At 45.8% G+C, this 27634-nt stretch overlaps 1 protein-coding gene across 1 annotated transcript in view; it reads right to left on the reverse strand.

Annotated features, from left to right (window-relative positions):
• Positions 1-27634, reverse strand: part of IGFBP7 (insulin like growth factor binding protein 7) — a 69777-nt gene that overhangs the window by 7255 nt on the left and 34888 nt on the right. Inside the window, exon 2 of the mRNA XM_037162274.2 lies at positions 3620-3729. Within this exon, the coding sequence (XP_037018169.1) occupies positions 3620-3729 (110 nt within the window). The remainder of the gene's footprint in view (positions 1-3619; positions 3730-27634) is intronic.

The raw sequence follows: 27634 nt of genomic DNA on the forward strand, positions 1-27634 counted from the left end.
CGGTTCCCTGCAGGCCAGTTCCCTGCAGGCCAGTTCCCAGCAGGGGACGCACGAAAAGCAACCATACATTGATGTTTCTCTCCCTCTCCCCTTCCCCTCTAGAGATAAATAAAATCTTAAAGAAAAAAATGGATAAAGGATATGAACAGGTAACTTATAAAAGAGAAAGTCCAAATATGAAGATATTCTCAATGTAGCCAGGAAATAAAAGCAATAATGTGATGGTACTTTTACCCATCTTTTAACAGAAACTAAAAGGAGGGGTGATACTCTGCTGGAGAGGATGCAGGGACATGCCCCCCCCCCCACACACACACACACTGCTGGGACGTGGGCTGCTGCAGTCCACCTGGAGAGTGATCTGCAATGTCTGGGAAACTACAGTCTTTTGATGTGTTCACAGAACTTTTGGGGAACTGTATCCTATAGGGGAAAAACGTTACACATAGGATATGTGTACTTGGATGTTTAGGGCAGGATTGGTCAATAGTTACGGTACACTTGTACTTGGAATATTATGCAGTTACTGGGAGCAGACCTGGAGGGATGCCCATCAAGTGTTTATGGAGCAAAACAAGTTTCAGAGTGATATGGACACTATATTCTCACCTAACTCCACATACAAAGGGCATTTACTTGTATATGTTTGGACATAAGGGTTTGAAAGATGCAAACCAGGGCAGTTCACATTGGAGACTATGAACTCTTTATACATCTTTGGATAGTTTCTCATTATTATAAGTTACTATGTATTTGTAATAAAAAAAAAAAGAATATTCTTAGAAGTTGTAAAAGCCTACATCTGAAGAAATGTTCAGGCAGGAGAAAAAGAACTGACTAGGGAACCTCCCCATCTCAGACACATCCAAGTGTTTGGGAGGAATTTTGGGTGTTTTACCTTCCCTGTGAGCATCACCTCTGACTTATTGGGGTTTGTGTAAATATGGCCATTGCAGTTCATTTTCCCATTTTAAAACATTGCCCTTGGAACTTTAAAAAAACATTTTTAATCCGTTTTTAGAGAAAGGGGAAGAGCAGGAAAAAGAAATATCAGTACGTGGTTGCCTCTCACGGGACCCGCAGTGGGGACCTGGCCCACAACCAAGCGTGGGCCCCAACTAGGAATCTTTGCAGGCCGAAAAAGCAGCTTCATGTCATGAACGTGGCAAATTAGGTTATGAAGGTGGAGGAAAATCAACAGAGTATCGGCTGGGTTTTTGCTTGTTTCTGGCAAGTATGTAGAACATTTTCTTCTTGTCCCCTTCCCCCCAAGTCCTTTCCTTTACCCCCACCCCAAGTTGACAAGCCCCAGGGAAGTCCACGGGACCTGCCCCAAGCAATTCAAGAAGCCTAAAGGAAAAGGTTCCCCAGGCAGATCGATTCCCCTGGTATTTTTGTCCATTAGCTGGGATGGGGCAGAGAGAGGGTCGAAGAAATTATTCTTGGCCAGATTCTTGGTCAATGAAATCCCAACCAAGGGACACATGGGTCACCCTGGCTTCTCACAGTGAAATCCCTAGAGCGAGCGCTGTAACAGAGCCCTGTAGGGCTGATCTTTGCAAATGTTTCTCCACCTCTTCCTCCCCGCCCGCCCACAACCAAAAGCTTCCAAATAAGCAGTGAGGATCCTCAGCAGCTTTCGTCAGAGGCTGCGTTTTTGCTCTTCATGGCTTCCCGCTCCTCTTTAAAAAAAATACCTATTGAGGTGAGATTTCACTGCTTTCTTGAACAGAAATTCCAGCTGTAAAGAATAGTTGTACAGCTAGTGCTGTCTCTACCCACCCGCACCCGCAGGCATTTTCTGGAAAAACCCTGCATTCACTCCCACCAGAGGACCCCGTGGGGGCGATGCATCCCTCTGGCCACATGGGGGCGCCAGAGGTTGATCAGTAGCAATTTTACAATGCCCTAGATAGAGAGCGGAAAGAAATTTCTTCTGGGGTCATTAATCTGTGGTAATAACGTGAAATTGGAGCTGCCTGTGACAATATCGCCTACAGTGTAGAGGAAGTTTTCTGAAGTGGAAGGAAAAACAACAGCAGTACATTGGGAGCAGAGTCAAGAGCAAAGAACCTGACCACACGGTACCGGGATCAGGCTGCCCTTGGGGAATCGCCACCTTTACCCTTGAGGCTCCACCCCCGCTCCCTGTACCCTACATCCCCCGCCCCCCCCTTTTTTTTTTTTTTTGCCTGAACTAATTTGAAGTGAGTTTCTCCAACTTGCAACAAAGAGTTCTGGTATCAAAAATCCTTCCCAGAGCTCCAAAAGTTGCTCCTCTGGTCAGACATCAAGAGATTCTGTTAATTTCTTGACTAACAGAATAATCAAGAGACCACGTCCATCTCAGAGCTTGCTGGGGAGGGACACCTGCCGCAGAGAATGTGGCCATGCCTTTTTACTTGAAGGGATTTCCCTTTTGTTAGCATGAGTCTGATGACATTTACCCGACAGGATTGTTGTAGCATCTGAATGCATCAAAAGGTATAAAAAAGGAAATATAAAATAATGTACAGTACAGTCGTTAAGTATTATTTGAACCAGCAAATGTTTTCCCTGCTACGGACGTGCTGAGACTATGCTGGCCTTGGAGTGAAGACAGAGACGCGAGATAATGCCACTCGAAAGGGGGCATTTCCAGGAACGGCACCCAACAGCCAGGTGCTAATAACGCATCTGACCGCAAGCCAAGTGACTGTACCTGCTTACTTCATGTAATCTTTACAAGAAGTACATGCTACTTGCATCGTGCAGAGGAGGAAACCGAGGCCTAGAGCAGTGGTTCTCAATCTAGGTAATTTTCCCCCTAGGGGACACTGGGCAGTGCCTAGAGACGTGTTTCATGGTCACAACCCGGGGCGGGGGGTGCTGGCATGTAATGGGTAGAGGCCAGGGATGCTGCTGAACACCTCACAGGGCACAACGAAGAACTACCTGCCTCCAGATGTCAACAGTGCGGAGGCTATGAAACCGTGGCTTAGAGAGAACTCAGCCAACCTGAGTGAGAACTCACATTCTTAACCACTATTCTGTTTTTTTTTTTAACACTCACCTGAGGATATGTTTACTGATTTTAGAGAGAGAGGAAGAGGGAGAGAGAGAGAAATATCGACGTGAGAGAGAAGCATCGATCTGTTGCCTGTCGTACAGGTCCCGACTGGGAACCAAACCCACAACCCAGGTATGTACCCTGACTGAGAATCAAACCCGCAGCCTTGTGATGCACAGGACGATGTTCCAGCCAACTGAGCCACCCGGCTGGGGCATTAACCACGACTCCTAAATCACATGTTCAAACTTCAGAGGGGACACAAACACCCATGCATGCACACGCTCCTCACGCTCACACATTGAAGCACTTGCACGCTCTCATGTGCACACATGCACACACTCAGAGGGTGGGTTTGGGTGTTCAGGATTATAGTTCCCCAGTTCCTAAGGCTCCCCGTAAAATCACTGGCTGGATTTTGGGGAGGTAGGTGGAAGACTGGCATGAGACTTTACCATTGAGGGGGACAGGCAATGGAACAGGCTGAGGATTTTAGGTTATGAGCACCCTTGGGCAGAAAGAGAGGAGCTTGTCAGTCTAGGATGTCTTTCTGCAATCTGTGTCACCGACCTTGTTCCAGATGAGGACAGGGGTTGGGATTCCGATGACCTCACAGCTCAAGTACACCTTGGCACCAGTGACATTCCAGATGTCCTTGGGGGGCGTCACAATGGAAGGACCTACAAGAGAGGGCACAAAGACAAACAGATATATTTTAAAGGCTTTAATATCAGTCAGCATGATGGGAAATAAATACTTGATTATGTTCAAGGCGGTCCCTCAGTGCATTGTCTGAAGCGAATTTCAAAGACCAGAGGGGCTTCCTCCTGCCACCAGCATGGCTTTAAGCTGTGCTTCGAGAATGCACACATCTAGACAAAAACGATAATTAGGAGAAAAACTTATTGCTTATAAGATTTCCTTCTCTCTCGAATCATGCTTAAAGGAGTTTGAATTTACCGGCTGTTTCTCATTTCAGGGGGTGGGAGGTATTGACATACAACCACTCCTTGAGTAATAAACAAAACAAACCTTAGAAGACATACAAAAATGCACTGAGTACCCTGAAAAGACAGTAGTCTCTGCCTTAGGAAGCTTAGGATCTGAGGCTGACGAGTCGGGGGCAATAGAGCAGGGATGGAAACTCATCAAAGAGACTGGCATGAAGTGCGTGGGACCTGGGAGAGTGGAAGGAGACACTTTTGAACAGAAGAGGCCTGGCTGTCAAGGAAGAAGGTGGAAGGAAGGGCCTTTCTTTGCAGCACGGGCTGGGGGAGGCAGTGGGTGAAGGAGAAGCAGGGACAGGTCTGTGGTCTGTGACCAGGGCCCCCAAGGAGAGGGCCCTTCCCCAGGATTCCCAGTGTCCGGGTCCCTGGCAGTGGGCACTGGCAAGTGGGGGCCACCTGTCAAAGCACTGTCTGGACAGAGTCACCGGGATGGGACCAGTTGGGGAGAGCCCAGAGGGACACTTCCCTGTCCCCTCAATCCTGGAACACAAGCCTTCTCTGTCATATCCCCTCCAGTAAGAAGCTCCTTAGCACCATCATAAACAATATGTCTCCGTTTTTTTTAAATATTTTATTTCTTTAGTTTTAGAAAGAAGGGAAGGGAGGGAGAAAGAGAAGGAGAGAAACACCAGAGTGTGGTTGCCTTTCCTGTGCCCCCCTCTGGGGACCTGGCCTGCAACCCAAGCATGTGCCCCGACTGGGAATCAATCTTGTGACCCTTTGGCTCGCAGACTGAAACTCGGTCCACTGAGCCACAGCAGCCAGGGCAGATAGGCATCCTTTTTGTTACTAATGAGGTCCTGGGGTTGGCAAATGATGGCCTGTGCGGCTGTGTGTGGTTTTTGCATTTATAAGTGGTTGGAATAAAAATTAAAAGAATATTTCATAATGTGAAAATTTTAGGAAATTCTCATTTCAGTATCCATAAAATAAAGCTTTTTTGGAACACAGCCGTGCCCTGAGTGGAGCAGTTGTGGTGAAGACTATATGGCCTTGTTTTCTATTGGATTCTACACAGGAGAAGTGCAGGTCCCTGCTCTAATCAACTGAGGGGCAACTGATACTGAGATAAGACATTGTGGGGGAGTCTCCGGATGTAGGTGCGTTACACATTACCCAGAGCAGCTGCAAGTGCACCCAGGGCGTGATTTCTGCTGCAGCTCGGAAAGGCAGCCCGTTTGAAACCAACAGATACTGAGAGATCGGTACTTGCTTCCTGCTCTTTCCTGCTGAGGTGCCAGCTCCCCAGCATCTGCAGCAGAAGAGACACGCGTACCTACTTTTTAATAGGCGGAAATTAGAATTTTACTTCTGCTAATTCAGAATGCCAGCTTTCAGGCACCAGGGACCTTCAGAGAGACTGGGGACAGCCCACAGAGGAGGGGAGTGGAGGTGGGAGCTGGGAGCTGGGTGCCCTCGCTCCATGACCGTGCACTACTCCAGAACCAGACCTGGCCTCAGGCTCAGTCCTCAGGCTCGGTGCTGCTTCTTGAATGAATGAGTTAAGTCTTCCCTCTGAATGGCAGCTCTCCCCTGCTCGGGGCTTCAGCCGCATGTCTAACTGCAGGGTCATCCTGCATCAGAGTCCTGGGAAAAGGACACTCTCCCCTTTAGGCCTAAAAAGTGTTCTCACATAATCAGCATTCGAGGGACATGAAGTCTCCCCTCTTGCAACCAATATTTCTAGCACACCATTAATTTCTTGAAACAGAAAGGAAATGATCCTACCATGTAAGATTTTTCCCACTCATCTAAAGGATTAGAAGCCGATTTTTTTTAAAAGTCCCTGGGGCATTTTAATTTTTTTCCTTTGCAAGAATGTGCAAAACAATCAAAGTTTTGAAAGTTCTAAATATATTTCGCACTCCCCCCCACACACCACTGGCCTACAGAGGAAGCCCTGTCTTGGCTGGGGGTCTGGACTTTTCTGTTGTAAACGTGGACACGGTGAGCACGGAGGGGCTGTTTGTGTTTCTGGCCCTGTCTCAGAGGCTTCCTCGTCTGGCTGCAGCAACCCAACCCCGCAAAGGGCTGCGCTGGGCCTCGCCCCCTCCCAGGCTTCCTCCAGGGCCCTGGGACCACAAGGCCTTGGACACCACATGACCGGATCTGGCTGGACTTTGAACTGCTTTCACTCACCTCTCTGAGGGCCCCTATGTGGGTGGCTTTGTCCCCCTTCCCATGCATGGACTTAGCAGGATGACATCAAAGCTCAGAGGACCTCAAGGGATCGTCTGAGAAGAATACACTGGTCTTCAGATACGTGTAGGGGCTCAGGAGCAAAGCTCACGTATCCACGCCTCACGAGGAACATGAGGCATTCTCACCGTGAGGGCTCCGAGTGCGTGTATCTGGCAACATGCCGCTGAGTTGAACTCCCACCTGTGTGCCCAGCAGGCGGCGGGCCATTCCTCTTTGTCAGGGGCAGATTCTGGATCGCGCGCGGGTGGGGGGGGGATTCCCGCCTGATCTTCTGTCACGACCTGCTGTGGGCTCTCCCCACGGTGTAATTTAAGAACTAAGATATTCTTAGTTTTAATATAGTCCAATTGCCCAAGTTTTCTTTTATGATTAGTGCATTTTGTGTCCTGGTAAAAACATTTTTGCCTAGCCCAAGTCTGTAAAGATCTCCTGTATGGTTTCACCTTGCACATTTTAGATTGTGGTCCATCTTTAATTGATTTTTATATATGCTATGGAGTAGAGGTCAAAGTTCACCCACTTCCCCCAAAGGACATCCACTTGCCTTGGCATCATTTGTTGAAAAGACCACCTTTTCCCTCCTGAACCGTAATGACGGCTTTGTGGTGAATCCATTAGCCATACACGTGGGAGCCTACTTGTGGGATTCTCCGTTTTGTCCCATCGATCTGTGTGTCTATCCCTGACCAACAACCACAGTATAATTTAGAGGTAATTGTATTATAACTGAAGCACTGAACAGAGGGCAGATCCATTATCTCCATCTCCCTCCAATCCTCTCCTTGTTTTAGGAAGTAGAACATATAAGGAGCAGCAAGAATTCTTTAGCGAATGTGAGCCCTAAAACACATTCAACGAGATCCATCACCAGGGGTTTGAGGTTAGGACACGTTATACTGTAGGTTTCTCCTCCTCTCTCCCAACCCTTGGAATACATATCATACTTTAGGTTGACGAGTTGAGTAAATATTTGGACCATCCTAAAAATACAAATGATTTTGTCAATTCTGCCACCAGGCCATCCCAGGAATTCCAGCGGATTTCCGAGCAACAACAGTCTATATTGCTCACTGACCCCTGTTGAGTTGATGGATGGAGAGGCCATTCACACTGGTTTGCTGCACAACATTTACAAAAACCCACAGCTATTTCAAAAGCCCTTGAACAAGGTTGGATTCAGTAACAGTTTCCAAACTGGAAAGGGCTAATGCTTGATATGTGCTCTCTTGCAAAGGAAAAGCCAGATCAATGATTAGACTAATATCCTAGTGATCAGCCGAACTTCTCCAGTAGTTGGAGGCTGGGCTGGCTTCCACCTGACTTCCCAGCGTTGGGAGAATCTACAGGTTTCAGATTCTTCCTGCTCACTTCGTTCAGTGCTGACACCCATAGGGTCACGTACTCACTGAACTCTGCCTGGTGACTTGCCACTCATTGGGCTGGAAATTGGAAATTCCCTCAGAATATAAAAACGGAATGGAGAAATTCTTGATAAAGGCAGAAAGCAGCAGCATTGTGGAAAGATGAGTAACGATTCATGGTGAGAAAAAGTAAGGAAGGGACTGAATGGTGACCCTCAGAGATAGCAAGTGGACAAGTCTTGCATGGAAGAGACAGATGGTGAAAATACTCGGGCTAACGGGAGGGCAGATCCAACAATGCCGCACTCCCCTCCCGCACATTCCGCTGATGCAATCACTGCACACGATCCCGGCAAGTCGCATGTCTGTCACGCAACTCAACTCCACTTCAGAAGAGTGCTCAGCAAACTGACTCTTTGCCACGTAACTTCTAAATCTCTCCACTGTGCCTTCTTTCCAAGAACGCCAAAGCGGATCCAGAATTTATTTCTGTTTTTAAGAACCCTTTTAGTGTACTCTGAGCTCATTTTCAGGCAGAAAGCTCAAAACCAGTCCTGGAGGCCAGGCCAAGGATAACAACAACACCGCCATCTAAGTCATGCTTGGTGTTTGGGCTCCATTTAAAGCAAGTCACAGAATATGTAAGTGCATGGGGACAAATGGCAGGGTGGGTTCACTTACTTATTTATTCTTTCCATTGTTTTTGGTAAGAACTTCAGGCTGCTCACACACACCTGTCTGGCAAACATCCTGTGTATAGAATTAAATGACCTCCATTAGCTTTCTCCACCCCTTCCCCACCCTGGGCAACTCCAGGCAGCAACCAAGCTGGCCACAGCGCTGCCTGGTGGCTGGTGAAGACCGTCTGGCCCAGGGTGTCGCCACCTCAAACCCACCCATGTCTTTCCATCTCAGATGACTGTACCCAAACCAGGCTGCTCCATTTCCTTTCTTACCTTTCATGACTCTGTTCTCATTCAGTCTCTTGATTTTCTCAACTCTTTAAGTTCATGTCTTTTTCTAAATATATTTTATTGATTATGCTATTACAGTTGTCCCATTTGCTAGGTTTTCCCCTCCTCCCTGCACACCCCCTCCCACCCACATTCCCTCACTTTAGTTCATGTCTGTGGGTCAAACATATAAGTTCTTTGGCTTCTACATTTCCTATACTATTCTTAACCTCCCCCTGTCTATTTTCTACCTACCATTTATGCTACTTATTCTCTGTACCTTTTCCCCCTCTCTTTCCCTCCCACTCCCCTGCAGATACCCTCCATGTGATCTCCATTTCTGTGATTCTGTTCCTGTTCTAGTTGTTTGCTTAGTTTGTTTTTGTTTTAGGTTCGGTTGTTAATAGCTTTGAGCTTGTTGTCATTTTACTGTTCATATTTTTGATCCTCTTCTTTCTCTTAGATAAGTCCCTTTAATATTTCACATAATAAAGGCTTGATGATGATGAACGCCTTCAACCTGACCTTATCTGAGAAGCACTTTATCTGCACTTCCCTTCTAAATGAAAGCTCTGCTGGATAGAGCAATCTTCAGTGTAGGTCCTTGCCTTTCATGACTTGGAATACTTCTTTCCAGCACCTTCTTGCCTGTAAAATCTCTTTTGAGAAATCCACTGACAGTCTGATGGGAACTCCTTTGTAGGTGACTGTCTCCTTTTCTCTTGCTGCTGTTAAGATTGTCTCCTTCATTTTAATCTTGGGTAATGTAATTATGATGTACCTTGGTGTGTTCCTCCTTGGGTCCAACTTCTTTGGGACTCTCTGAGCTTCCTGGATTTCCTGGAAGTCTATTTTCTTTGCCAGATTGGGGAAGTTCTCCTTCATTATTTGTTCAAATAAGTTTTCAATTTCTTGCTCTTCCTCTTCTCCTTCTGGCACCCCTATAATTCGGATGTTGGAATGTTTATAGATGACCTGGAGATTCCTAAGCCTCTCCTCATTTTTTTGAATTCTTGTTTTTTTTTATTCTGTTCTGGTTGAATGTTTCTTTCTTCCTTCTGGTCCAAACTGTTGATTTGAGTCCCAGTTTCCTTCCCATCACTGTCAGTTCCCTGTACATTTTCCTTTACTTCACTTAGCATAGCCTTCATTTTTTCATCTAATTTGCAACTATATTCAATCAATTCTATGAGCATCCTGATTACCAGTGTTTTGAACTGTGCATCTGATAGGTTGGCTATCTCTTTGTTGCTTAGTTGTATTTTTTCTGGAGCTTTGCTCTGTTCTTTAATTTGGACCATTTTTTTTCTCTCTACACCTATTACATAAAAGGGGCAGAGCCTTAGGTGCTCACCCGGGTGGGGCAACTCAGGTGGCTGCGTTGTGACGCTGTATGTGGGGGAGGGGTCCGAGAGGGATCAATGGCGCTTACTCCACTCTCTGCTCACATTCAGTCACTTGCCGCACTGCCCACAAGAAAAGTGGGCCCTTCTGGTGCTGATTCCCGGTGGGTGGGCTTGCGTATGTTTTAGGTCACTGCAGGTCTCTCTTCAAACTCTCCTGTGAGGCTGGGAGTTTCTCTCGCTGCTGCCTCAACTGCCACAGGTGTTTTCAGTCAGAGGTTTGAGGCTTTATTTCCCTGCGCTGGGACCCTGGGTTTCGCAGTCCGTCTCGCTCCCCCGTTGTTTCTCCCAGTTTATCTGCATGTGAATATGGGACAGCCAGGTCCACCAGCCGCCACCTCGCTGAGAGTCCTCTCCGCCCCTCCTACCGGTCTGGGTGAGTGTTTCTTCTTTAACTCCTTTGTTGTTGGACTTCCATACAATTTAGTTTTCTAGAAGTTCTGGTTGCTTTTTGTTTTTAAATTTGTTGTCCTTTTTTTGGTTGTGTGGAGAGGTGCAGTGTGACTACCTATGCCTCCATCTCAGCCGGAAGTCTAAGTTCATTTCTTCATCTCTTATTTATAATTCTTGCCAGTAACCATACATAGTGTCTTTTTGTTTGGTTGTTTATCATTATAATTTCTCATTTTTATTGACTTTATTGGGGTGACTTTGGTTAACAAAATTATACAGGTTTCAGGAACACAATTCCACAGCACATCATCTGTAAACTGTACTGTGTGTTCACCCCCCAAGCCAAGTCTCCTTCCATCACGGACGGTGTCTTTTTAAAAATCATTCCTTCAAAAGAAAGAGGAAGAAAAAAGAAGGGAGAGAGGAAGTAGAAGGGAAGGAGGAAAAAGAAAAAAGTGAAAAGAAAGACAGCCAGATTCTGAATGAAATTGTAGCAAGGAAGAAGAAATTTGTAAATTTGGAATAAATACTAAAATTCAATATAATGAATCAGTGTCACCTTAAAAGTACCTAGAAGAAATTAGGTGTCTCCCTCAGACACTCTACCTGTCTGTTCATCCTCCTTAGCCCCTTTTCATTAAATTCTAGATAAATGGCTGGCTGACTAGCAGATCACCTGAGGAAAATTCAGTGATAACATGGAAATAACGATGTTCTGTGAAATCACTGGTGCTATAGAAAAGGAAGAATTATGGATGGATGGATTTGCTTATTTGTTTATTTTTAATTAAATTTATTGGGGTGACATTAAATTTATTGGTTAATGGGGGTGAATGGATTTAAATCCGTGATATTTTGACTTGGTTCTGAAGAAGCTAGGAAGGACGGTTCTCACAAAATACACAAATGTCAGGAGAAGAAGACCCCGAAATAGAATTAACTTTGAATCTGACAAGCAATTCATTCCAGCTGCCTTTTCATAAAGTCGTAGTAAAGAAAACAGAGTTAAAACTTACCATCCTATAAAAAGCATGGGGATGATATAAAAGAAGTATGAGAACAATTTCCTTGTCTCCTTCAGAGCACAAAACACTCCTCAGACATGACCTAAGATGTCCTGACCATGTTACCACTAAAAAGAAAGCACTCTTGGGGACAGAAAACTTGGCTCTGGAATTGTGTCTGCTGTTTATAGCCCAGAGACCTTGAACAAGCCACTTACCTATTTTTACAGAAGAGGAAACCAGAGCAGGTCTGAGAATCTCTTTGGGCACAGAAGTGGATGTCCCTCTCATGAATGTGTCTGATAGCAGGCACAGGGCATCTCTGACCTCCACAAAGCCCTCACTGAGTAGTTATCAATATGACAGCTAAGTTCAAAGAACTCTGTAAGTTTTGGTAGGTGGGCAATCCACACTCATCTTTTTTTTTATTTTTAAAGATTTTATTTATCCCTCTATAGAGAAAGGAGAAGGGAGGGAGCAAGAGAGGGACAGAAGTGTTGATGTGCAAGAGAAACATCAATTGGTTGCCTCTTGCATGCCCCCAGCCAAGGACCTGGCCCACAACCCAGGCATGTGCCCTGATCAGGAATCCAACCAGGCACCTTTTGCTTTGTTTGATGACACCTAACCCATGAGCCACACTGGTCAGAGCAGCCCTCGGCCATCTTGACTCTTAATGATGCTGGGTCCTGGAATAGCTCATGCAAAACTTGTGCACTCATACCAAAAAAGGAGGGTTTAGGAAAGACCTGAGGTACCACATATGGAGATAAAGAGTTCAGACAACTTGGCAAAAATCTGCAGATTGAATTCCGATAACACATTGAAGGGAAAAGCACCGAACAAAAGTACAGCATGGGAAAAGAATAGTAGGAAAGCACTATGACCAAGATGGGGAAGGGGATGAAACATGTGTAAACTTCCTGATATTAAATAAGGGGAAGCAGTAGCTGTATGGCTAATTAAAGAGTGAAGCCACTTGCCAAGGCAAGTCATTTCGGGAACTTCCAGAGGTGGAGTGTCTTAGCAGCCAGACCCTGGTACAAGAATCTCACTCACAGACTCAAGGGTATCAGCTGAGGACAGCAAGAGTAGGAGACAAAAGTACTAAACCTTAAGCAGCATAGTTTAGGTCTAATTTCAGGGTATTAGTTTAAGGAGAAGTTATCCAGTCATGGTAGCTGCTGTTAGTCATTTACACTTCAGTGGGAATGAAAAACCAATAGTTTATAGCGATGGGGCCCTGCCAAGTACTGCCAGAGAAAAGTGTGTAAGAATTGCTTCCTCTTTTCTAAATACAATCCACTGGGGTGGGATGGGGGAGGTTCAGTGCATTTAGACTGAGAACAAAATGCTGGGAAGGTAATGGTCTGTGGTGAATAGGGAGCATTAGACCTTGGACGCAGGAGCTCTGCTCTACCACACTGAGTCATGTGACACTGCATCCGTTGTTTAACATCTCAGTTTATCCATCTGTGAAATGGGGTAATGATGCCTAAGTCATTAGACTACCAGAAAAATTAAACAAGATACAGGAACTAGCACAGTGCCTGGCCTGTAGTAAATACTCAGTAAGTATTAGCCATTGTTTTTATTTCAAAGTAAATTCCTTGTGATTAGAGATTATACAAATCACTTGCTTATTCAGCGAATGGAGGAAACATATCACTCGAACCGGGGGTGGCTAGGAAAAGGAGACAGCATCTGAGTGGGCCCTGAATTTCAGGAGTCGGCCTTCTGCCAAGGATGGTTTTCACCTTCAGAGAGCAGAGGTGTGGAGGCAGGAAAACACCACCCTGCCTGAAAACCAGAGAGCGAGCACACCCATCCAGCTCTGGGAGAGCCCTGTGTAAAGGGAAGAAGCTGAGATGCCCAGGTCTCCAGATGCTGGAGCAACGTGACTGAAGTAGCATTTCAGGAGACAATTTTAGAGGCTTTTGCAGCAGGATTGAGACAGGGTGGGGGTTAGGGGCCTCAATCAAGTTTGTGGTAATGGAACAGAGAGGGAGGAGGCTGACTTGAGACTGTTCAGGAAGAACTAACACTATCCAGTAACTGACTGCATGTGGGGACGATGGGAATGAGTCAAAAGCTGTAGGCCGGGGCTAGAGGAGGCTGCCACCCAACAGACAGAAGCAGGGATGTCAGTGTGAGGAAGGCGCTGGATTGGCACAGGGGGAAAGGGTGGATCTGGGCTTACATGTGCTGCACTTGAGCTGTCACCTGGGCAATGTGGATGTGCTCAGGCCCATGGAGAAAGTGAAAAGGATGCAGACTGGGGTGGACCAGTGGTGCTAAGGCAAACACTGTCTAGTTCACGTTTTAGCCCTGGGTAGGTGAGGTGGGTTCCTTCCTATGCGAGGAGGACAGCTCTGGCTCTCCTTCCCTGGCAGCTCTCTAGAGGGAAGCTCCCTGGGGACCCCCAGCCTATCCTCACCCCACTCCAGCTAAGGCAGAGAAGTAGACAGCTAAGGCATTGCTTAGCCGCCAACCACTTATTTATGGGAGCAGCCCATCTGGAAGCAGACCTTCCATCATGATACCAACCTGGTGACGATATACACAGACCCTGTAAATTACACTTCCTGACTCCTGGGCACCTCTGGGTTAATGAGACACCCCATGCTGGCTCCAATCCCTGATACTGGAAATCTTCCTGGAGTGTATTAGACTATATTTCTTCTGTAGGAGATGTCACAGTATTCACATGTCTTTCTATGATGATTGTGAATCTTGCAGTGTCTCTAAATGATCATCCTAAGTTTGAACTTATCATGGTTAACATAAACAGAAAGTTGATTTCTAATGATTTGTTGCCTGCAAACAAATCTGTTCCTCGACTATGTGTTTTTATTCTTTCCCCCTAACTTGTATGGCTCTAGCACAAGAAGGAGTAGGGTTCTGACCAAGCATCTGACTCCAGGGTCTGAGGCTGCCTCCCCCATGGGCGGTTCTGGTTGGCTAGGGCCATCCTTGGAGGAAACCTGCATTAGGTAAGGTAAACCCATGAAGGATTTTAGGGCAAGTTCAGATGTATAAGGTGGAGAGATCTCTCTGGTAGCAACACTGCCAAGGAGGGTGAGCTCATTCACTGAGCTCCATAGAAGCTGAAATACCATGGCTACCATCATAATACCAGGCTGACTGATGTCCACACAAAGTAAATCATCAGGCTAGATTTTTATTTGGTTTAAGCACAATGAAAGGACTGACTATATACAGCATACCTTTATGAAGGGAAATGCCCTAGGGATGGGGGTGTATCTTGTTCATGTTACGGTAGTCTTGGAAATATTTTCCACATTTCATGGGCCTGTCCTGTCTGGACCATGATGCATCTTAAATTCAACGAATTAAAACCCGGGGTCACCTTTTCCTCTTCCACAAGCAGTGAATCGAGTGGGGAAGTTTCCACAGGAAGGCGCTCACTTCCACCTAATCCTGGGATTCCTAGAAACTCGGACAGTGGGTTCCCCAGCACACTTCCTCTCTAAGATCCCGTCACCCTCTGCCCTACATGCACACCCAGCGCTGGCATGTCAGGCATCGGGAAGTGTTTCCTGAAACGAGCTGTGAGGGGAAGTCTTCTGGAGCCTGCAGGCCAGTCTACCCTCAAAGCTTAGTCTTGGGCCCTGGGCTCTGTCCTGAATAACAAGGGTTGCAGTCTGTGGGGTCCCAAAGAAATCAGTGTTCTTGAACCTTGTCCCTGGGGAGAAGGATGTGAGTAACTTCCCTATGGCCTTCGACTTGAGGAGGGTTGGTCTTGCTAAGCCTAGCGCCTTGAACACTGTGGAAAACTGCAGAAGATTGGGGCCTCAACTCCCAGGAGGCCTTGGGAAGATACTACCAGAGCCACCTCTGCTGTTCCCTGTCCAGGAGACAGCCCTGGTACCAGGGAGCCTCCCACCTGGGTCTGTAGTGGAAGACTAAAGTTCTTCAGCTCCCTGAGAACTAGAGAAGCCCTCAGCTCCACTCTCTGACCAAAAAAGAGCTTTCCATTGTAGCAGTCCCGGCAAATCCGCAGGCCGGGCTGACAGCTCTGGAGGCAGCCTGCAGAAGTGGTCGATCAGAGCAGCACACAGGGTTCCCCTTTCAGACCAGGAGTTATCAACAGGAATAGGGTTGTTCAGTCTCGGCAAGGTTATGCCTGTTGGGAAAGATCTCGAAGAGGGGAGTTAGCAGGAGTAACAGGCACCAGACATGCTGAGCCAACAAAGCAAGCTCCAGACACCCGGAAACCGGCTCTAAGACGGGTTCTCCGTTGCAGCGGTTGCCAGCCCTGGCTGCACGCTGGGCTCCCCTGGCGGAGTTTCAGAGTACCCAGGCCTGGGCAGCACTCCCAGAGTCTCCCCTGGGGCTGGGCGTGGAGTCTGGCACTGGGACTTCTGAAAGGCTCCGTAGAAGGAACCACTCAGTTCAAACATGACTTCAGAACAGGAGTCAGATGATGAGAAAGACAGGAAGGTGGGAAGTAAGAGGGGAGGACAGGAGGACAGGTTTGAAGACATAATGCTTCCAAGTCTTTTCAGAGACAGGCCAAGGACACCTTGACATGCAAGTGCTCAAGGAGGAGAGAGAAAAGGCCCGGGAGCTGGACTGCAGGGGCAGGGGCATAGAAACCTGACGACAAAAACTGTATTGTTATCATCATTGTTTTAAGCCGTATCAGGGAACAGTGGGCAGTATCTGACTTCCTCCCCTTTTTGTCAAAGCTCTGAGTTGCCTGCTCTCAGAGTTTAACAGTTCTCCTGTGTTATTTTCCCTTTTCCTAAAATAAAGCATTTGGTTCACAGCCCCAGCCCCGCCCCTGCCCTCTCCTGCCTTCCGAATCCCTACCCTTAATGGTAGTGTGCAGAGAAGGGGCACTGCACAGGAGTCTGTGGGGCTTAAATAAAATCCCGCTAAATCAGGACCCTCTGCCTTTGCTCATTTCCTGTCAGATCGCCTGTCTGTCAGGACACATTGGACTTGGCCTTGAGAGGCCAGGAGCGGGGTGAAACACAAGGGGTCTGTGTGCGAGGAAACGGCCGTGGAGCCCGGGAGCAGCGCTGGGGCCTGCTGTGCTTGCGCCTGGCATTTTTACTTGGTGATGTTTTTTGCCTTCAGGCCCCAGCCTTCTTTTCACTTCTTTCTGGGTTACAGTTGCCTCCTTGGCCGACAACCCCAGACATTAATCAGCCAGCATAACAGCTCCCCCTGTTCTTTCTCAGTGTTTTTCCCTCTCTCACTGGTGCCCTCTGGTTACTTTCTGTACTCCTTTGTGAGGTCCACAGACTGGAAAGCTCTCCGCTGTTTACCCCAAGTCTCATCCTTTGTTTATCTCTGCTTTGTTGAGCGTTCTCAGATTTCCTCCCAGCTTCCTGGTAGGATTTATCACATCTTTTCCCCCTGTTCTGTATTTTCTGGTGCCGTCCCTCAGGCTCACACTGGAGCAGAACACTCCTCTTACCCTGTGGGTACACGTGTCCTGGGTACTTCCTTTGCTTACAACCATGTACTTGTGTTGCCCATGTACTGTGAACATGCTGTGTTCCAGCACAACTACAAGACATTGTTTTTGAGGGGAAATGCACATCACAGAAGATGCTAGTTGTGGGGCACTGGACTGTCTGGACCAGAAGAGCTAGATTGTTCAATGTGGCTCAGAAGTGCCAAACAATGAGGTCTGAAGACCAGGGAAATAGGTAGGTATTGGCTCTCTGATCACAGGGCTTATCTAGTGGGAACTGGGGGGGCTTTGAATGGGACACTGTATTTTTCATTAGTAAGGCAAGTCCCACTTGTTCTTATCGGGTGGGGACAACCTGGAGCCCAACCTGATGGGTATGAGCTCTGAGAAATGAGAAGCGGATGAGGGAAAGCTGTGCCAATGCACAGAGGAGTAGCGACCCTAGAAATAGGGGCCCTGGGGGCCTGGGTTTGTTCATTCCTGCTTTTACTGGGATTTATAGGACCAGACATCTTCAGCACTGTGATTAATTTTAGGCAGTGATTATTTTTCTGTAATTAGTGGTGCTTTTTTTCTTTGTTTTGAATTTGTTTTCCTTGAGTTGCTAATTCCTTCTGCAATACAAGAAGAAACAAGGAAAGGGGTTTCCATGGTTTCAAGTGGATTGGCTTTGAAAGGAGGATGTTGCTTCTTTACAAGAACTGGGAGCAACTATACCCAAAGTGCCCTGCAGGCGAGGTGAACCTCAGGGAGAAGCCTGGGCCCCTCGTAGAAGCACCTTTCCCTCCCTAGGTCTTCCTTGGAGCAGCCACCAGCTCTGGCCCTAGAGATTTCGTTCTTTTGTTTGATAATTTCCGCAGAGAGCAGCTGGAATTGCAGATTTGGCACCTCTTCAGAGCAGTCATACATAAAAGTAGGAAACTTGTTTAGAGACTTGGGAAGAAAATGTCCTCGATCTTCCTGAAATTGACTTGGAAGCTGAAGCTTACTCTCTTCAGTCCTTTAGGGTACATTTTTCAGGGAATCTCTTTAGCAAATGGGTGACTCCTTTAGGAAGTGGGAGAGCTTCAAAGATGATGCTTTTCACAAGGGAGAAGATGCCGTTCTGCTTGTGAATGAAGGAGGAGAGGGAAAATAAAAAGGTCCAGACTTATCTGTCTATGGGAAAGGATTATGGTCTCTGGGACCATAAACCAGTTAAACAGTCAGTTGAAGAGAAGAAAACTCAAAGGAGACTCAAATAGGAATAATAAGAACAAGCCCCTTGGGGCAAGGATGACGTTGGCTAAATATGCAACCTGTCTCCAAATTCCACCCACATATCCATGGGAACTTGGCCTGCATGAGAACTGAGGGTCATGATTGCTGGAGCTGAGATAAATCCCATTCACAGACAGTTCTAAGCAATTTTTTGAAATGAGAAAGCAGTATTTTTACCTGCACTAGAGTAATGAGGAATGACAATTCCACAAGTATTCCACAGTGCCAGCACCGGGGAGCTTTCCCAGGGTCATACAATATGCTCAAAAGCTGATTTAAAAATGGCCTGGGACATACTGATCACCAGGTAAAATTGGGCTGGCCAGATGTTTAATTCCAATACTTAGGAGATATCAAAAGAAAAATGTCATCCATTCATCATTAACTGTAACATCCAATCCTTAATAAGAGTGTTAACTTCCACTGTGGCCCAGCTGAATTTATCCTTTAAAGAAAAGTCCCTGTTGGAAATGGTATAAAAGCTGAGAAGGACCCACAGTGATATTAAATAAACCAAATTTCAGCATTGCCTGGCATGAAGCAGATAGAAATGTGGAGCAGATTAATTCATTCAGTCCCTTGTGAACTGAGTGCTGTGCTGGGTCACGTGAGGGATGGAAGACGATGTGGTTGGACTCCTTACCTGGTGGGGGTTTACAGCCCAGGAAGCATAGACACAGATACAAGTACATAAGCAGTTATAATATGGACAAAGTATGACTGGCCCTGTGATTTATCTATCTACCTATCTATCTATCTATATAAAATATTTTGACTGAGTGGGTCAGAACTGAATTCATGGAAGAGGAAAAGGGGCTTCCAAAAGTTAAAGACAGTGGTGAAGTGGGTAAGGAAATTCCAGGCAAGGGGATCAGCACGCTCAAAGAGGTGCGATGCACCAGGGGAGTCCCTTGCAAGAGAAGTAATAATACTTAACGTTGAAATTGGGCTTTACAGTCCACACAGAGTTTTTACATCCACTACTTCCTTTGAATTTCCCAACAATCTTGTGAGCTAAGCTGGTCGTTTTACACACAGACACTGAGGTTCAGTAAGGTTAAGTGTCTTGTGCAGAGTCACCTGGACTGGGGGTGGTACGACCAGGACAGGAATCTAGGTTTTGAGTCCAAACTCAGAGCTTTCTTGGGCTACTGTGGAGCCTCTCTACATAAGGCTGCAGCATTCTGCCTTGCTTTGTTTTGTTGGAGGGGGAGGTACTTCAAGAGAAGGAAAAGAAATCTTGGGGACTGGAGGCCAGACTGGTTGGTTCTCAATGTCAAGCCAATGAGTTTAGTTATGTCTACAAGTTATCATAGTGAAAGGAAAGATAATAAAAACATCAACATATTTTGGAGAGCATGCCGCACAAATGCTAGAAATGTAAAACAGAAGTCTTGGCTCACCACTCACACTCTGGCCCGAAAAGTTTCAGAGGTATTATCTTACTGGTCCTGGGTAATTTGGACTTGTGACTCCAAATAGGTGAGAATTATCCTCCTTACATATAATGCTGGGTGGGTGTTAACCCTAGTATGACCATATGGCGAGGGTCCTCCCCATATCTTAGAATAAAACAATCTGGGAACTCTAGAACTTTTTTGTTGGATTTGAATGGTTTCAATGAATGTTTAATGGCAAAAATTAGTATTTGAAAATAATCCTTCATATTTTTTCTTGCAAACGACTAAGATGATGCCATATTCTTAGAAAGTACCTCATATAGGCAGGAATCCAATGAGAACTTAAAAAGTCATTGTTAGCCTTGAGTAAACATTCCTGGGCACAACCAAGCAATCTTTACAGTAGTGAAAATGTTTCCTTGCTAAGATATGCTGTAGATTTATATCTGCATCTTGAGAAAAAATTCATAACCACCAGAAAGGAAATGAGGGTCCTAAATGAATACATTTACTAAACTAAGAAATCCAGAACAAGTAAGATCTGGCCCTGAGGATCTTCCCTGCCGCATTTCTTGCCACATCCCTCCTGAACCCTGGGCTCCAGCCCCAATAAACTTGTGTTCCTGCTCTTTCTAGATTCTCATCCCTGCTTTCCCATTTCTCCCCACCTCTGCTTGGTTATCTCCTAGATACCCTTCAAGTCTAGGTTTAGTCATCTTTTTGTCTGACAAGCCTCCTTTGACAACCTTCCTTCTTCATTGCTCTCTTCTTCATCCCTCATCGCCTCCCCCCATTTAGAATGGGGGCTTCCTTCCTGCTTCTGTGGCTTTATGTATTCATCCTTATCACAGCGTTTTCACAATGCATCATATTTGTGTCTGCACATCCCACCAGATCAGGGGCTCCATGCTGGTGAGGACCCATCAACCCGTGCTTGCTACTTCTTCCCTGTGGACCAGCACTGAGTGGATGGTCCACAAATTGCTGAGCAGTTGAGAAAATCAATGCCGCTACCAAAATAGACACCAGGTTAAGTATTGTCACAGGAAGGTTTAAATAGTAAGAGCTTAGGAACTGTTCCAAGAAACTGTCTTTCCTTGCTCTTGATTATTAAAAAAACTTTGGGGTGTAGTTAGCTATAACTACAGTTAATCCTTGAACAATGTGGGGCTCAGGGGAGCTGACTTCTGCACAGTCGAAAATGCGCATATAACTCCAGCCCACCCTCCATATGTGCAAGGTTGACCCTTGAATAACATGTGTCTGAACTGTGCGGGTCAGTTGAGCTGTACAAGTCAACCGAGAAAAAATCCACATACAGTGGATCTGCACCGTTCAAAGCCATGTTGTTCACGGGTCAGCTGTACTTTTATTCCAGAGTTTGCACAAGGGCATGTTTTAGCACTCAGGAAAGGTTGCATTATAGGGATTATGATTCACTGTGGCCGAGTTCAAAATTGGTTGGCCTCAGCTGTTCCTCGGTACCAACAGGTCAATGTTTAGGTTTGCCCTTCTCATGTTCCTGACGCAGCTGCTCAACTACAGCAGTAAAATAGCCGAGGGTGCTGATTCTGTATTTTTACACCCACACTAACATACATCATATGTTAAAAATCTACAAAGAGATAGTCATCCCACTAAACAATGTAAGTAAGACCCAGGAGACAAAAAGTAAAGACAGACTCTATAGCAAAATGCCCCTTATTCATAAATTTATAAAATTTAAAAATTGGGGTTTGGTCAGAGTTCTGGTGGCAGAAGTTACACTGAAGGTTGGGGTAACTACAAACATGCAATTCTGGGTCGCCAAGCAATAACATTATATTGGAAAAGATGGATTTAAAAGAAAACTAACTAAGCATAAGTCCTGGTTATCCAGAGATGTTCAAAACATTTATGTGAGGTTTTAAGTGAAAAAAAGTCAACTTACAACCTGTTTCCAGATATGAAAGAATTGCTGATTCCATACAGAGGGAAAACTCCCACTAAGGGACAGGCCCCTTCTAGAGGGATGGGTGACGGGAGCCAGTATTGAGGTCCTCCTCCTGTAGCATACAAATCCCTCCCTGTTAATACGTTCATATTCCTAAAAGATCACATAACCAACGAACTCTCTCAGAAGAACCCTGAGAACCATCTTGTCCAAATTCTCATTTTATAGAAGAGACTCGTGTGGGTTAAATATTTGCCTAAGCTCATTCCTGGATGATGACAGAATAAAAACTAGAACTATACAAATTCATGTCCCTGTGCTTTATAAATAACACAGAAAAAAATCATTATCTCTTCTCATCAGCGGGTCACCATTTAAACAGTGTGAAACTGAGAGATTAGAAAGGCGCTGAGCAAAGCCGCTAAGCGTCTGCAGCCACAGTTCCCAGGCAGAGATGTAGCTTAGCTGTGGGAGTATTTCCAATTGGCGTGAATGGAACACGGACAAATAAGATAAGGCTGGCTCCAGAAACGTAATTTCCCTAGTTCCCCTGAGCCTTGGATTTGGAAAACTGTAGCCTGCTCTGGAATTCAGGACCATCACACACGGGACGGGTAGACCTCCCCATGGGACCTCAGCCCACGCATGGAGGCTTGTCAAGGTCCCAGGTGCTGGCTCGCCCACAGGCTGTGGCAGGGAGAAAAACACACAAAAAAATCCTTCCCAAACACACATATCAGCAAAAACTATCTTCCTGTGTTCTCTGCCAAGAGAGCTGGAGCCCAAGAGATGATTTTGAGATGCTGATTCATCCATCAAGACAAATAAACTCAAGTCTATGGAGGTTAGGAGGCCAATTTCGGAAGTAAACACAAGTTCGGCTTTGGGAAAAACACAGAAGCCTTCCCTGGAATCTAACTCCACAGTGAGAAAAGGGCTCACTCTTAAGGCGTGGAGTTCTGAAAATGCCAACAGATGAACTGGTTCAAAGAAGCAACTGCAGAGGCAGACAGCACCAGGATGTTAGCGGTCCACCCACTCCACAGAAATGTGGAATCTGGGTTCTGAGCCAGCTGCCCGCTGAGCTGAAGGAGCCTCTCTGGTGCAGAACAGGGCCTGGTGGCACTGTAACAACAGCAAATGATCGTCCGATGGGTGAACAGCACTTCCTCCTTCCGGGAGTCCCAAGCTCCTGGGCCGGTCTGGAGCATCCACTTTTCCCCTGGTTGACGCTGCCCTTACGTGTATCACTTCTCTGGTTTGGCTGGCGAGTTGTTCCCCTGGTTCTCCCTCCGACCCACCTCCTACCCAAGCCCCCCACCTACCACAGGTGGCACTTGAGTCCACATTCCCACTGTCTCTCCTTGTCTCCCAGTGTCAGTAGAGTATCTGGTCAGGCTCCTGTTCATCCCTTCTGCTGCATGGCTCTCCCATCCCCTTATCAAATCCTCTTTTTAGGTAGAGCCTAATTCTGCTCCCCTTGAGTGTGGGCTGGATAGTAACTCACTTCTACTGAACAGAATATGGTAAAGGGACAGGTTGTTAAAGGCACTGCAGCTTTCTTCTTTTTAAATTAAAAAACTTTATTGATTGATTTTGAACAGAGAGGAGGAGGGGAGAAAGGAAGAGAGTAGGGAAGGAGGGAGGGAGGCAGAGAGGGAAGGAAGGAGAGAAGAGAGAGATAAACATCGATTTGTTGTTCTACTTACTTGGATGGTTCTTGCATATGCCCTGACCAGGGATCAAACCTGCAACCTTGGTATATGGGGCAAGGCTCTAACCAGCTGAGCTACCCAGCACGGGCTGCAGCTTCCTTCTTGTTTTTTCTTGCTTCACTTGCTCTGGGAGAAGGCAGCTGCCATGTGATTAGGATGCTCCAGTAGAGCAATGGAGAGGTCCGTGTGAGGAAGCACTAAATCCTCACGACTAACGCCGTGTGAGTGAGCCAGTATGGAAAGAGACCCTACAACCCCGTCAAGCTTTTGGATGACTGCAGCCCCCTCTGACATCTTAACTGCAGCCTTGTGAGGGACCTCACGCCAGAACTACCTACATATGCCAGTCCCAAATGTCTGACCCACAAAAGCTGCATGAGATAATAAATGCTCACTGTTGTTTTAGGCTTCTAAGTTTTAGACTAATTTACTAGGTAGCAATAAATAACTAAAACATCTTTGAACTTTCTCCAGCACTGAGTTTTCCCTTAATTAAGCTATCTTTTTTTGGAGAATGAGAGTTTTTTTTCCTTGTTTGTTTTTTGTCATAATGTTCTCTTCCCAAGGGTTAGGGTAAAAAAAACCCCACATTTATACAGAGTCCTCATGGATGGACATTTGTTGATTTGAGGTCACTGTGGCTCAGCCCCAAGGAGAAGACTGCATGATGATAATACACATTTTCAAGGACTTTTTTTTATATGAATGTGTCTCAATAAAATTTTATTTACAAAAATAGGTACAGATAATAGTTTGCCAGCTCCTTCTCCAGTGCACCCCATCTTCCCAGATTTTCCTCTATTTTATTCTTTAAATTATATTTTATTGATTATGCTATTAGAGTCGTCAAGGGTTACTCTTAACATGTTCTTTGTACCTGTTAACTTAAGAGTCTTTTATGTTACTTCATCATCACATAAAAAAGGATTGAAAGTTACATTTCTCAGAATGCCGAAGCCATAAGCCTCAACTAGGAGCATTTGTAACCTTAAATAGCCATAAAACATACAAGAGACCATTCTTTAAAAAACAGTCTTGTGTTTAAGAATAGTGAGTGAGATTAACCTGCTATACACTATGTGGATAAACCTGGAGGACATTATACTAAGTGAAACAAGCCAGTCAAAGAAGGACAAACACTGTGTGATTCCACAAGGTATCTAGATTGGTCAAACTCATAAAGCAGCAAGTTGGACGGTGGTTACCAGAGATCAGGGGGAGAGGAAGTGGGGGAGTCGCTATTCAATGAGTGTAGAGTTTCAATCGAAGATGAGAAAGTTCTGGAGATCTGCTATCAAACAATGTGCACATAAGTTAGCAATACTATATCGTACACCTAAAATTTAAGAGAAGAAATTTTATGTTATGGTTTTTAACTACAATAAAAAGAAATAGTGAGATTAAAATGACCTTCTAAGAATTCCAGATTCACGACAGTAATTCCTTTTTTTTTTTTTTGCAATACTCCAGAACTGAGTGTCATACTGTTTCAAAAATACCTCAAAAGTAAAAAATAAAAAAAAATAAATTTACTTGTTTTCACAATAAAACAAACATGTGTCTCCCTTCTCCCTGGTGGATTGGCGGGGTAGGAAGGGAGGTGGGGTGCCATGTAACCAAACAGGAGGAAAGGATGTTGTAATTCCAAGAAGTCTGGGAATCACTGATCTAGATTTGAAGGTTCAAAACAAGTGGGCCTAAGAAAAAAATCCAGGGTCATTTGAAAGATAAATTCCAGTCAAAGCACTGACATCACCAGTTTACTTTCTAATTGTCCCTACAGCAAAGATTGTGTAAACATAATACCCAAGGAAAAGGGCAGAGGGCAAAACAGAAGCAAGAGAAGACTCAGATAAGCAATGAGCTTGTGCACAGCTCAGAGGGGCCGTGCGTTACATCTGTATTGACAGAGAAGAAGAAAGAAGATGGAAATGCTCTCTATTCATTAATACACGGTGGGGCCAGCAATGAAGAACCTATGGATGGCAAGTTTCTGCTATATCATTTTCCACGAAAAGAAGGAACGAAATTATCACAGGAGGGGAAAGGGCACATGAGGGGCGGAATTTTCACAGTGCATCTACCTAATTATCATTGCCACGTGGTGAACCTGGGATGCAATTAATGGGAGGCATGGAGGGAATTGAAAAGAAACTGGATATTATCAGGACAAGGAGAAAGGGGCAAGTTCTGATTGAATTTAGAACATACACCAATGCTCTCAAAGTTGATCGACAGTTGAAGTGCACCTTCTATTTACTGACTCCTCAACCTGCTTTTATTTTATTTATTTATTTTACATTAAAAGCCAATTCTGTGAAGCTTTTCAATTACCACTCTCAGGTGCAGGTCCGTTCTGAAGAACATGAGAGAGAAGCCAAGGCTCTTAGGAACCCTTTCTGGACAAGACTAGAGCAATGTTCTGAGCATTTTCCTGGCCCAGACATTGAGGGGTGGGGGTCAAAGTCAGGAGACTGAATCTGGGCTGGCTCCCACCAAACCTATGGCTTTTATGCCTTCCTCTAAGTGTGCTTCCAAGTGTGTCAAATGAAGGACAACAATACCCTCCCCTTGTATTGTTTCAAGACAATATTATCAAGACACACCAACTTGCCCAGTAAGAGAACAAGGTGTGGAAGCTGGGATGCCCATCAGAGCCTCTTGGGCCATCTTCGGGGCTGGAGGGAGTGGAAGAGAAGGATAAAGGCAGCAACTAAGCAGACAGCGGTCGGGCAGGAACCACGCATGTTCCAGTCATTGAGGTTTCTCTCTCTCTAGGCTGCTTACGGTCCTTCACAGCACAGCACCAACGCGGGTCCTTAGCAGGAACCCCTCAGCAGCAGGAATCCTCTTTCGATTTCCTACAGGGGTCCAGGTGTGAGTCCTTCTCTCTTTCTTCTAGAAGTCCTCCCAGAGCAGGATGTTTTTCCCTCAAAATGTTGATCAGACTCACTGTATGATGTTATCTTATTAAAAAGTTAATTTTATACAGAGGAGGCTGGTTTAACTAAAAATGAAAAGCCAAGAAATACCCCTTTCATGTTTGACAGGGCTTTTCTAGCTTTGTCTCCTCCGTGGTGCCCTCCCCACCACCCAAGTCTGACTGACTTATTACAGTAACACAGGTCCTGTTTGTCTACGCACTTCCATTATGGATAACAAATACAATGAAAGCACATTGCCCTGCTAAAAAAAAAATCACATTTAACAAATCCCTTTAGGGACAAGAAAAGTGCAAACCATTTAAAAAGATTAATTTGTGGGAGGAAGGAGTCAGTCCCAAATCTCTCCTCCGAATTATGCTGTACGATGAGGTGGATGCTCCAGGCCACATTTATAATGATGGGAGGTTCTCAGTCTCTCACTGCAGGCCTCAACCTGAGACGAAAATCGTTCTCAAATCAAAACATGCAAAATGTAAAACCAAAGGCTTAAATAGAAACACTCTTGTTTTTTTCTTTTCAATGTCTAAGATAACTCAAGCCAGCTCACAAACTGGGGAGAGGGGTAATGGGCAATGAACACAGGGAAACCTCAGTGCACTTTCTATTTGATCCTGAAAAACAAATTTGATCAATCTTGCAGTCAGTGTTGAATGGTCCAGTGCACACATTTCAATGTACTAAATAACTGATTGAAATAAAGTGGCTGATTAAAAAGGCCAATTCATCTGTGTATGGGTTCTCTGCACACATGTTCATTGCATACTCTGTCCTATTTCTTTTGCTCGGAACATACCTGGCCCACCAGGTTCAGAGTCACCATGGTCCATGTGCATAATGTGGTGGTGGTGAAGTGGGGCTGGAAGAACTATGAAAATTGGTACAAAGTGCAGGCTAAGCACATTTTCGCCCAAAGCGATGCCTGTCAAGGCGCAACTCCAGGTCCCACAGAAGGCACGGTCTGTGATGTATCTGGGACACAAAACCTTAGTTTGGAATTACACAGGCTGCCCCCCCTGCCACCGCCTTTGGGAAGCCTCTTCTGGCCTGGCGCTACATTCTGTGTCGTCACTGGGAACGTGACTCTACACATCAGGGGAGTTCTGGGTGGGTAAGGAGAGAGGGTTGTCTGGAAGAGGCCCATTTAGGACTCTCACAGCTAGCATTCTTTTTCCCTTTTTCCATCTGTGCTGACAAAAGAAAAGAAAACAAAACACTTGTGTTCAGTCTGGCACTGAACCCGGTTCTTGATGACTCAGGCTTTGACTGAGCAGTCCCAGGTCTGGCGAGCTGCAACACGCACAAGGTAAGACGGCCTCTCTTTGTTCCTCCCTGGATGGTCACTGAGTAGACAGGGCCCTCTGACAGCACATGCGGGGTCCTCAGGTCCCGACCCACAGTCTCGGTGCTCAGCCCAGCAGAGGGGTTGGGCCTCGGTTAGTGTGTAACATGTCTAAGGGAGCCACAGGGTATTGTGCCGAACTTGGCGTGGAGGATATCAGGGTACTCAGGAAGGCGGGTCCACACTGGCTTTCAAAACTTTGGATCTGCTTAAGAGGGCTT

This window comes from Artibeus jamaicensis, unplaced genomic scaffold (genome assembly GCF_021234435.1).
Source record: "Artibeus jamaicensis isolate MK-2021 breed Jamaican fruit bat unplaced genomic scaffold, CSHL_Jam_final contig_889, whole genome shotgun sequence".
In the NCBI taxonomy this organism is placed as follows: Eukaryota; Metazoa; Chordata; class Mammalia; order Chiroptera; family Phyllostomidae; genus Artibeus; species Artibeus jamaicensis.